Raw genomic sequence first — 12,649 nt, forward strand, 5'->3', positions numbered from 1 at the left:
CTCCCTGTAGGGAACCAACAGCAGTCTGCAGCCGTAGGGCAGGAGCAGGAATCCAAGACTGAGTCAGAGAAACGGAGGTCCATATCCAAACAATCGTCTAGGAAGGACTTTCTGTTTTGTAATACGTTGACATGGGACTTGCTACCTAGAAGGTGGGAGCAGTGGTTTCTCAGTGTGTTAAGGATCTGTTCTATAATGGCACCTGTTGACCCAGACAGTAGCTTTCATGCCACCTGTCCCATGCCTGTGGGAGAAAGAGTGGCACAGCCCCTTTAAATCTTTAGTCTTGTGTGTGTCCATTCTGTCTATAATACTGCGGTTTTCTGGATGACAGGGAATGGTGGCTATGTCTAAGGATTGGTGGGACCAAAAGACAAGATCCTGAAATTTCCCTCTACTCTTTGTGGGGAAAGCTTCTGGCCCTCAGTGAAGCCAATCCTTCCTTCATTTGGGAACAGATGAATCTTCGAAAGTATTTTAACATCTTGTAAAAACAATGTCAGTGAGGTATCTCTGTATGAGGCTTTTATTTTCAGGAAAAATTTGGCACATGGAACTTCCAGCGTATTTGTATTACACCACCTTGAGAATAATGTTCACCATGTAAGATCCCTCTTTTAGCATTCTAGATAACTGTAGTGTCATTTGTTTAAAGAAGTTTGTATATATCAAGTTCGTGTTTCTGACAGAAAGACACGTTTATCTGGATCGCAGAGAATGTGGTCACTGGATATAGAAGTCAGAAGTTAAAATAATAAAGCTTTGCTAATAAAGTTTGAAGGAAGATTTATTCCTTGGCATTTGCAAGTAAGTAAGGTTGGCCTGGAAATCATTCACTGAAGAGTCATATTAAGATTAGTTCTGTAGATGCTCAAAATGGAACAAGTAAATGCTCAAATTTGGACAGAGTCCCCCCACTCTGAGACTGATAACATATGGTATTCATAGATCACTCTCTCAGATAATTGTTTAAAACCAACCACGGCCAGTATCACATCGACTACAGAAGAAAATATAAGGAGTCATCATATTTGGGGATGACTGCAATGGGCCGGGGTAACTGAGGTTTTGAATTTGATTAATCACTTTATACTACCCTTTCAGAGAGACCTCTACTTTTAATGGGAGCCTAGAAAAACTGTAATTCGTGCCACTGGCTAGGCTAAAAATAGGCAGTGAGTCTTCCCATTCTAAAAGCTATAGAATTTCCTAGGTAGTGTCAACCTACGTTTGAATGGGCGAGGGTAAGAGGAATTGAATGTGACCATTTATTGCACTCCATACAATCTTTGCACGGGAGGGTACTTTATTCCAAGTGTTTTGTTGGAATTTGGTGCTGATAACCATCAACTGACATAATAATCCTTCCCACAACCAGTAATATAACCTTGAGCTTCTGTCGGAAGCCCTGGGACACCTAAAGGAGATGTGAGACCCTGCTCAAGTCCCACGTCAGAGTCTCCTTTCACTTGGAAAATCAGTTCAGTGCCCCCTGGGAGTCCTTGCAAAGACTTTCCTGATTTCGGATGTTCCTCTCTCCTATCAGTCTGCCCCTGCTACATCCTGGTGACTCCCCAGGAATAAATATAAACACTTTTTCCAAGCCTCAAAACCCTTGAGCCCACATTTACAACCTAGAACTCATCGCTTTTTGCTTTTAATTTTACTTCATACTACATCCAGTAAAGCTAGGTGTAATTGTGGCCAACATCAGTTGGTACTTCCGATTTGTGGCTTCTGTTTATTTTTGTAGGGTGAATTAATTGCTGGCTCTATTAATCCTGCAAAATCCATGAATCCTTAATGTTCAGTTTGCTTAGAATGAGTAACAATGTATTTGTTTCTCCTCAAATATGACTTCTTGCTGAGCTGCTTTTAGATAGCGTGCCTTATATCTTAGATGATTTATTCACTTTCATGTTCTCTAGAATTTATTGCTAAAGGTTGACGTGAATACTTACAGTTTGGGCTCTAATATAATCTCCTGAATGGCAATTAATAAATAAAAGATGGTTACTACTGTTGACAGAGGAACTAAGCTTTCTCAGATAATGTTCTTCATCTTCTTGTTTTCACCAAACTTCATGTCAGACTTCCCCAGGGCTTGATGGTGTAAAATATTTCCTGTAAACTCCAAAGCTTTTACTGTTGCTTCAAAACCCCAAACCTCTATGTTGCCTTTTGTTTTCTTGTCAAAAATGATCTTATCCAATTTCTGTTTCTTCAACTTACCTTCCTTCCTGAGAATATTAGAAATATGCCTCTTTCTGGATTTAGTAGTAACATGTTCTCAGTATTTATGACTCACAAGTAGCATCTGAAATTTGTTCCTGAAATTTCTGGTACTTTTTTTTTTTTTTCCACTTGATCCCATCTCTGTTGGGTTGATTAAAGATACACTGTTGCCTGTAAAATGCAGTGTTTGTTGTCATCATGTATATTGTTCAAAGTGCAGAATCGCCTCCTGTAAGCTAACGGCGAAACTGTAAAAACAACATCTGGTCTTTGTGTTTGCCTGCTTGACTAATCTTATCCGGGCAAATCTAGACTAATGCTCTTATTCTAGAGATGAGGACTCTGTGGGCCAGTGTCAGTAGCTTGACTCTAATCAAGCAGAAGGCAGAGGCCAAGTGTATCTGTAGGCAGTACAGAGCAGAAATGCTGAAGTTAGACTGTCTGAGGACAGTTCCCAGTTCTGACGCATATGGAGTGTGTAACTTTATACCGGTCATTTCACTTCTCTGGGCATGAGTTTCCTCGTCTGTAAAATGGGAAAGCAGCGCTGCTGTAAGGACCGTAGTGAGGTAATGCAGGCAAAGCACTTAGAACAGGACTAAGCATGCTGTGCAATTAGCTATTAGAATTACTGTCACCATTCTGATTACTTATAACATATTCAGAACATATGCAAAAGAGTGTATTGTTATGCAGCTCTGTGTGTGTGCGCGTGTGTGCATTAGGCCTTTGCTGCACTTCAGTATTCCTTGTTTTGCTTAACACTGGGTTAAACTGGTGGCAGGGTTCATGGTAGCGGCCATAGGAGAAGCAAAAATAGCGATGATAGTAAGAAAAGACGGTGTGGCTTATTGAGCCCTACTCGGTTTTAGGCATCGAGTTAGGTACTTTTATGTACCTAATCCTTAAAGCGTTCTCCATCTGCATCTATTGAAATACTGCAAAGTAGTTCATTCCCAGAAATGCAAATGTAGCCTCTGTGTGGTAATAATGTTCATAACTGGAGAGGATCGTGAGCTTTAGCCCTGGTGGAAAAGGGCCCTGATAGAATTCCTTCCATCTTTAAAATAATCTTTGTGCTGCTGGTATTTAGATAGCCTAATCCTGCCGTAGACAACCAGAAGCCTGGCTGTGGCTGGGGATGGAGGTCACGGCATGAGTGAAAGGGGGCAGGTATGCAGGGAGAGCCAGTGTAAATGAAAAATATTGTATATCGGAAAACAAGCTACTAAAATTCACTTAGTTTTTTTTTTCTTTTTGGAGTTATATATTATATTTAGATATTACTTCTTTTCTAGATACCCAAATAGAAAGACAATTTGGAACAATAAGCATTGACACAGACAAGTTGTTTTCTTTCTTGCTTTGCTTTATTTATTTATTGACTAAATAAATTGCCTTCATGATACATTAATAGCCACTAGAGTAAAGTGTTTAATCACAAAAATTACAATCACTTCAATGCTCTTTGATTTCCTTGCAGTATATTACTCAATAATCATAAAAATAGTGGTGGAAATAATAAAAGCTAGAATGTAGGGAACATTTGGGATGTGCACTGTGAGAAGGGCTCGTCATCTTAGATGCCCTGTGTGTGTGTATGTGTGTGTGTGTGTGCACACATATACACAGAGTCTCACACATATAGTCTCCAGATACTGCTGGAATCTTTCAAACTCATATATATCTGTGTATGTCTGCATATATGCACATATGCACATTTATTTAATATATATCATCGTGTTAAATCTCACCACAACTTTATAGAAAAGGAAATTAAGGCTCCAAGAACTCAAACCAGTTGTTCCAAGTCACAAAAAAGTTGGCACACCTGGGATTTAAGCCCCAACCCTACGTACTCAACACCCCCTTTTGTAAGATGCTCAAACAAATATTTTTGGAACAACAGACTTTCCCACTACACCACACTGTCTCATTTGGGAAAGGGTGACTTTTTGCCTTTTCTTTTCCAGAATCTCCGAGCAAAGATTTCGGTCCAACTCTGGGGTTGAAAAAGTCCAGTTCCTTGGAGAGTCTACAGACCGCGGTCGCTGAGGTCAGGAAGAATGAACTTCCCTTCCACAGACCCCGGCCACACATGGTTCGTGGCCGTGGCTGTAATGAGAGCTTCAGAGCAGCCATTGACAAATCCTACGATGGACCCGAAGAGTTAGAAGCTGGTAGGACAAAATGCTTCCTTCCCGGGTTTCTGCATCTCAGTATTATCCACAAATCATGGGCAAGAATGTCTGCTTAACTACGAAGAAAAATGATTTAGGGATCACAATTATATTTTTGATATTAAAAGTAATTCATTTTCCTGATATGTTTTGCCCTTTGGCTTAACGAACATGGAATTGGGTAACACAATATGCAATTTATTTGACAGTGCAAATATGCTAAAGAAATGTTCTCCTTCACCTTCTTACAAGGACCAACTGTCATTTACCCGTAGGGTAGGAGCACTAAGTATGCATTTCTTGACATTCCTATTGAAGTCATTAGAAGCAGCATCAACCTGAGGACTGACTGCATTAATTGGGCAGAAGCAGTTAGGTTACATTTGTGCTCAGAAACCTCTCCTGGAAATACACTCGCCCTGTTTGTTTCCCAGCATATGGGCTTTCTGAGCCGATCATGGTTAACAAGCTGGCTTTCAGAGATATTAGTGTTTTACCACATATCAGACCTTTCATACCACCGGCCAAACCACCAATTGTTCCCCACTCCCAACATCAAACCTTGCTCGAAGTAACCAGATTTCGGCAGTTGTCTCTTCAAAGGATACACGTAGCCACGTGGAAGGGTAGAACTCTGGAAGGCCTTATTCATTCTTCTGCATTTTACATTTGAACTTTTCTTGATATACTAACGGCAAGTGCCCCTGACCACGTGTATTGATTTTTCTCTCCGTACAGACGGTCTGTCTGATAAGAGCTCTCGCTCCGGCCAAGGAGCTCTGAATTGTGAAGCTGCCCCTCAGGGGAGCTCTGAGCTAGAGGACGTGGAAAATAAAGCCAGGAAAATCAAAAAACCAAAAGAGAAGGAGAAGAAGAAGGAAAAAGGCAAAATGAAAGTCAAGGAGAAAAAGCTGAAAGAGGAAAACGGAGATCCTGAAAGGAAAATAAAGAAGAAAGGATTTGGTGCCATGCTGAGGTATGGACCCGCTGTGAAAGCACCACAGGATTCTTTTGCTTTCTGGCTTCTCCTGGTGAGATCGCTCATCTGTGTGCACCCAGGAAAAAAGTCAGGCTTTCCTTCCTTTTTAGCCAAATGGGAAAAAATCTAAATTGCGAATGTGCTTGTTCCTTTTCTGCAGAAGCAGAAGGAGCCTTCTTGGGTGGCTCCGGAAGCTCGTGGTGATGGCAGGAGGCTGTTAGAAATTTGTTGTGAAAGGAAGGCTAATGCCTGATAGAGTTACGGGCAGTGCCCGCGGTCCTTGGTACCAAAGCGTTATGCAGGTAAATTGGGCGCCTCTTCCATCCGTATAGGGAAAGCAAGAGGCGAGGAAGTCCCCAGCTGCTGCCTCTACAACACCTGCTCGGAGTTAGAGAACACAGGGTACTGAACCGCCCTCACCTGCCGCGTAGTGGTAGGTGTGTGCGTGGCCGGGCCTGCGGGTGCATCGGCTCTCAGCCATGGAAGCCCTGTGGTCAGTGGACATGTCACTGGATCTGGAGTCACATGAGCCTGTTCTTGGTCGGTGACCCTCCTCACACGAGCTGCTGGGCTTCACATGTCGCCCTGAGTCTTACCGTGTTCCTTTTCGCAGTGAGGCGAGCGTACCCGCTCTCCCAACTCAGCGGGGCTGGGGCACGAGATTCCGTATGCAGCCAGCCTGTCCAACGGGCATGGCTCAGCAGGGCACAGTCAGAAAAGCACTTTGTCTCTTCTCCTACAGCTGCTCCCAGATCTGCTTTGTTGACACTGACAGAGTGTCCACAATTTGATGACGTTACTCCAGCTGATGGCTTTCTGGTCGCTTTGGGGATTAAAACCGCCTCTGCGTCAGGGTCTAAAATGCCAGTCTAATGTTCTCGAAACTTCCCGGCCCTGCCCCTCAAGCCTCAACCCCAAGGAGGGGCCCCACGATGTGGTGGTAGATTCCACCTTCTCCTGCTTCTGAGTCTCTGGACCCGGCGGGGAGGGAAGGAAGGGCCTTATTAAAATAGTGGTGGAGTTGTACTCAAACAGGTGTCTGGATCTGGCATAATCTGCTGACGGGGGCCTTTGTGGGCTATTTTTGTAGATTTTTCAGGAGTTCCTTATGGCCGCTACCTAGGAGATACATTTCCCACTGACCTCCTGAGACCCTCTGGCCCTTCATCTCTGACCTCACACAGCACACCCAGAGGTCTCCTTCCCCCCACCCCTGGCGGAGAGACTGTGATGGTGGCAGTTCGAGATGGCTGTAGCCCAACCCTCCTTCTGCAGCATCCACTTGGCTCGCTGGAATTGCTGAGCTCTTGCCCTCCCCAAAAGATAGAAACGCAGCCTCTTCCCGTTGCTCCCCTCTCTCCTCATCCTGCCGTAGGGATGCCCCAACCAGCCTGGCACGTTCAGACTTCTCTATGGCAGAGCCGAGCCCCATTTTGTGCCTCCCTAGCTCGACAGCCACGTCCCAAACCCTTCCAAGCTCGCATGCATGGGGAAGGGAGCGGGTCAGTAAATGTTTACAGGTCTCAAGCAAACAGGTAGGAAGGGGCACTGCCGTCTCCTCTACGGCCTTCACATTCTCTCAGGGGTGTTCTTGCAGCCTTCTTATTTACTTTATTGGGGGTGTGAGGGGGAGATACCCCTTTGCATTACTTTCTGTATTCCTGTAATTCTCCATCACAGAAAATCCCTCTCTCAGGGTCTACTTTTCCATGGGCTAAAGGTGAGAGGTGAGAGGTGATGCTGGCTACTTCTTATTAAGCCCCTAGGAGATGTCTCTGTCAAGAATGCTGGGTGGCATTTGTCATCAGATGTTTTCAGTTTGGGATTTTTCAACTGAAATTTCAGACAGAAACGCAAGTTCTGTTCCATGTCTGTTATTCATATATAACACATGAACATAAATATAATCTGTTATTATATATATATATATATACATATATATATATATATATATGGAAAGAGAGAGAGAGATCTTGAAATTGCAACGTCACATTTAGGCAATGCAGATAATACTGACACAGGGGGACAAATTTCTCAGTAGGCATTGGTTTGTTTTTCCTGGTGGTCTCTATAGACTCTGTCTTTCCAGTTGACATTTTGAATGTTAAACTTGCCCTTTTTCCAGGTAATTATTATGATTGCCAGAATTTGAGGGCTATGCTTTAAGCATCCTGATAATAATGACACACACAATACAAATATATAGAGAGAATTGCCTTTGAATTTATTTATGGAGCTCAGAGGTTAACAGTGCAGGCTCTGCATGGGGAATGCTAAATTCAGTCCCGGCCTTTCTACCTCTCTTTCTAGGTAGCATTGGCCACATTATTTAATCTCTGTGCCTCAGTTTCCTCATCTGAAAAATGAGAATTAGAATATACCATTATGATGAGAATTATATTGGTTTGGTTACACGTAACATGCTTAGAATGGCACCTGGCAAGACATACACACTCAATAAATGTTAATTATTGTGGTAAGCAGAATAATGGCCACCTAAAGATGTCCATGTCCCAAACCCTGATACCTGTGAATGTTATGTTGTATGACAAAGGCAAATCACGATGCAGATGGAATTAAGGTTGCTGATCAGCTGACCTTAAGATAAAGGTGATTATCCTGGATTTCCCCCAATGGCCCACGGTGATTACATGGAGCCTTAAAAGTAGAAGATGTGGCTATGGAAGGAAGGTACAGAGGAATGCAACATTGCTGGCTTTGATTTGGAGGGAGGTGGCCATGAGCCACGGAATGAGGGCAGCCTCTAGAAGTTGGGAAGGACAGAGGAGTGGATTCTCTCTGGAAAGCCTCCAGAAAGGAACGTAGCCTGCCAAATCCTTAATTTCAGCCCATTTCTATTGGTTAAGCCACTAAGTTCATAGAAATTCTTTTTACAGCATCAATAGAAAACTAATACAGTTGTTGTAATTACTATTACTACTTCTACAATATCGTACTCATTTATAAGGAAACAATTTCCTCTTTAATCTAAGGTGTTGAAGAAAAAAACTGTAACGATTTAACTAGAGTAGGCTATACATATAAAGACTGTTCGAACTTCACATATCCCATTTTCTAGAATATTACTAAATCAAGCCTTAGCTCTGTGTTTCGTTTCAGATGCTTTGATTTGGCATGTTCAGGCCCCGTTGCCCATAATTCAGAGACAGCTATTTTTTGTGTTGCCCAATAGACGCCATATTGGCCTGTGCTGGAAATCACAGGCCCTAGATCCTTTCGACATCTAGCAACTCCGCTTTGTTTCCTTCTCCTGTTTTAGCAAAATTAAGATCTGAAAGGTGGTGTTTGATTTTATCTCCAGTGTAAAAATAGCAACTGTTTTCCATAGCCTTTGCGTCTGAGTTTGCGAGCATATTGGAGTTGCTGCTACATGCACACTTTCAACAGCAAAGAACACAAAAGCTGTTACCATTAGCCAACAGATTTTGCTTGAATTCTCATCTGTTGCTCAGATGCTATTGACTTAGTTTCTTTCTTATTTAAAAAAGATTGATCGCTTTAAGCTTCCCTAGGAGTTGGGTGTGTGGTTTAAATATGTATTATTTTTTCCATTATCTGCGTTCGCAGCCACTCTCCCGACATGGAGCTTTAATGTAGGATGTTGCCCCTGTGCCGTGTACAGTGGCACCTGGCTGAGGGCACGAGTGGGGACCGAAATGGTCTCCCTCCCTTCACCAAACCACGCGCCATGAAAGAGCGAATGTGTTAGCAGTGGCTTTGCTCTCGCTTGTAAAAAGCTAAGTGTTGTGTGCTTTTCTGATATCAGCTGGTCCGTTTGTGTTCATGATATGTAGTCCTATGGTTTAGCTCGTTAGTTAATTTGACCTCCTCCTGATCCTTTTGAAAAACTTACGGGGATCTCATTAATTCATACCTTTCAATGTGTGGTCTGGTTCCAGTATGCTTTGCTGATTTCAGAATTACCTCCTCGTAGATTCAACTGTGGCCCTTACACAGGCCATGAATTATGATGGCAAACTATGCAGATCAAGAACCTACCCACTTTCCTAGTTTCTCCGAATCCTGTTTACCTGCTGTTGAAAGAGAACGTTAGGGATCGAGGCGCTTCAATTTTTTCATCATGTGTCTGGCTTCCTTAGGGCATTGTACTCTTCATGGCAATACCCGCTACCATGCCTGTGGCTCCTTACAGCTCCTTGCAATCTGAGGCTCAGACCCCCTCAGTACACAAGCCAAATGCTGTCAGCCCCAGGCTGCTTTCCTGGGCTCTAGCAGATATTTTCTAAGCATTGAAGAGAAATATCCTTTAGCTAACAAAATCTTGCCCTGTCTAGAGTGGAAAGCCTAGCATTCAGTCCCTGATTTCTTAATTATTTAATAACCTCGTGGATCTTTACGTTCCTTAAACTGAATTCTGTCACAGATCTGTATTTCAAATCCATTCCTTTATATCATACTTGCTGTTGTTTCCTTTTGATAGTATAGGCCACTCACTTCAAAGACCTTTGAATTATCAACTTGTGCTGGACCCTGAATGGAAAACTTTGACCTCGATCAAGTACCTTTTCTATACCCTTTGTGCCATTTGGTACCAGAAGGAAGCGTGCCTAGTAAACTCCTTGTTGACTTTGCTTTGATTAGCAAATAACAAAGTGCTAAACCTGCCAATAGAAAACGTCACCTCTGTTTCAAAAATTTGTTTGCCCATAGTCATTTGATTAATAATGTATATTGAATGCTTACTCTTTGCCAAGCGCATTCATAATTACTCTTCATTTATTCCACATTATCTATCCAAGCCTTATTTTGCATCAGGCACTGTTCTAGTCACTAGGCATACACCAATGAAGTCCTTGCTTTTATGGTGTTCTTTGGGTTTTTTGTTTTGTTTTGTTTTGTTTTTTTGGTTTTAATGAAGGAAAACTCAAAGACTTTTGAATGTCTTACAGTGAGTGTAAAACCAAACAAGCAAAATATCACATAAACATGTAAATTACTTGTAGCAATGGATTTCCCAGGGAGAGGTGAGACATTTGGCTGGGATGGATACCTCTGGGACAAAGCACTACCTTGTCAACTTGAGGGAATCAATAGTCAATTTATTTGGTGCTGAACAAGACAGCCAGGCTGTGGCTCCTGCGTAATTTGCATTCCAGTGACGAGGAGAGAATAAACAAGTAACTCAAAATAATTGAGATTATTTCAGACTGTAGCAGGTGTTATGAAGAAGGTAAAGTCAGAAGGGATGGGGTCATCTCCCCCATAGTAACTAACTGCCTAACAGGCTGTGTATCTGCCCAGGCTCCACTTAATTTCAGCAGATTTGTTATCAGAACCTAGCATGCTGTGGTCCTAAAGCCAAATCACTTTATGCCTGCTCTTTTTTTTTTTCTTTTTCAGCATACGAATATGAGGTTATTTTTAAACCAACCTCACATAAAGCTATAACAAAACGCTAACCCAAACTGTGTCTATTTTAGTACATAAAGGCCTATTACACCTGAAGTAAACATTCTGAAGACATGTGGGCTGTAATCTAAATGCTGGACTTGATTTGTAGCTGTCTGTGTCAGTGCTATTCCTCCTAGCCCATCAGTTGGATATTCTTTTTTTTTTATTTTTTAAGTAGGCTCCATGCCTAATGTGGGGCTTGAACTTACAACCCCAAGATTAAAGGTCACATGCTCTACTGACTGAGCCAGCCAGGTGCCCAGTTGGATATTCTTTGTTTCTTAACTCAGGTAAGGTAGGTATACCCCAGTGATACGCTGGCTCAGTTTCTACATAGAAAAGACTAAATTATGAATCCTAATGACAGAGGAATTTTTTTTTAATCTAGAGGCATCAGCTTTTTATTTCTAACCTTTGGGAATGCTAAAATGTCTATGTTTCATTGGTTTTATACTAATATACTGTTTTATTGAAACTAGGGCAACTCTACATAAGGGCATCTTACTGTGGATTGTTTTAAAAGGAGCACCTTCTGGGGCACCTGGGTAGTTGATTTGGTTAAGTATCTGACTCTTGATTTTGGCTCAGTCATAGTGTCATGGTTTGTGAGATCAAGCCTTGAGTCAGCCTCTGCACTGACAGGGAGGAGCCTTCTTGGGATTCTTTCTTTCCTTCTCTTTCTGTCCCTCCCCTGTCTGCACACATGTGTGCTCTTGGTCTCTCTCAAAATAAGTAAATAAACATGAAAAAAATAAATAAATAAAAGGAACACTTCTGTGTGCGCGCGCGCGCGCACACACACACACACACACACACACACACACCTTCCTCCATCACCACAAACAACACAGACATCATCACCATTAATTAATACTTAACCTAGTTAAAAACCTTTTCATTACAGCCTCTGTGGCCTTCATTAATCCCTTTGAGTCTCAGTCTACTCAGCAGTGAATGGGACTGTAACACACCTCCAAGTTGTTGTGAAATTGAAGTTGATTGATGTAGGCAAATCTGTCACTGTAGCGCCTGACTTGGTAGGCTTTACTTTTTGTCTCCCTGCGTGGCCTTAGCCAGCCATCAGATTCTGCCTTTGACTTGGAGCCCATTGAATTTCTGTTTCATTTTTTCCCTCTAATTGCTATTGGGTCATGCTAATTTTTCTTCAGACTGTACAATTTTGTTTAATAAACTATAAGAAGTAATGACATAGCTAAAATTCAGTCATTTCTATCTTATAAGCTTTGGGTCACTCCTTTCTAAATATAACTTGAACTGTTTTCAAAGGTCATCTAATTATTTGGTGGTATTGAATACGAATAGAAAATGGACTCAAATGGAGAAACAGGATTTTTTTCTTTTGTATTTTTTTCCTTCATGTATTTTATTTCAGACCAGAGTGTGTGGATGGGTTTTGGACTTGATATTCTCGGTGCATGGCTCATAGTTATTTCATTGAGTTGCCTTGGAAGTTGTCTTATAATACATTACCCATAAAGATACATTTTGACTTGATTTTTAAATTAGGTTAGATAGAGACTGAATACTTAAATCTCCAGGGAGCATGACATCTGTCATACATTTTTCCTCTTTACCTTGATCCCATAACGGCTGTTATAGGTCTCATGTACAATAAATGTAATGTGGCTGTGCCTGTCATTACCTCTTTCTAGATAGTGGTTGTAAAATGTCTGGGTATCCCTTCAACTTTATGGGTATGAAGGGTAACCTATCTAATGTAGCCAGGCCAATGAAATTTTAACAGTCATTTCCCCAAAGGCAAAAAGGCCAACAACAAGCTGGAGATAAGGTGCTTTGCTTC

General features: G+C 41.9%; 1 protein-coding gene across 4 annotated transcripts in view; it reads left to right on the top strand.

The window, feature by feature from the left end:
- The window catches only part of PARD3B (par-3 family cell polarity regulator beta), a 1,015,202-nt gene that overhangs the window by 714,444 nt on the left and 288,109 nt on the right, over positions 1-12,649 (top strand). For all 4 annotated transcript variants that reach the window (XM_011285494.3, XM_019838515.2, XM_019838513.2 and 1 more), the window contains 2 exons: positions 4,209-4,415; positions 5,154-5,391. In XM_011285494.3, coding sequence (XP_011283796.1) covers positions 4,209-4,415; positions 5,154-5,391 — 445 coding nt within the window. The remainder of the gene's footprint in view (positions 1-4,208; positions 4,416-5,153; positions 5,392-12,649) is intronic.

Source organism: Felis catus, chromosome C1 (genome assembly GCF_018350175.1).
Source record: "Felis catus isolate Fca126 chromosome C1, F.catus_Fca126_mat1.0, whole genome shotgun sequence".
Taxonomy (NCBI): Eukaryota; Metazoa; Chordata; class Mammalia; order Carnivora; family Felidae; genus Felis; species Felis catus.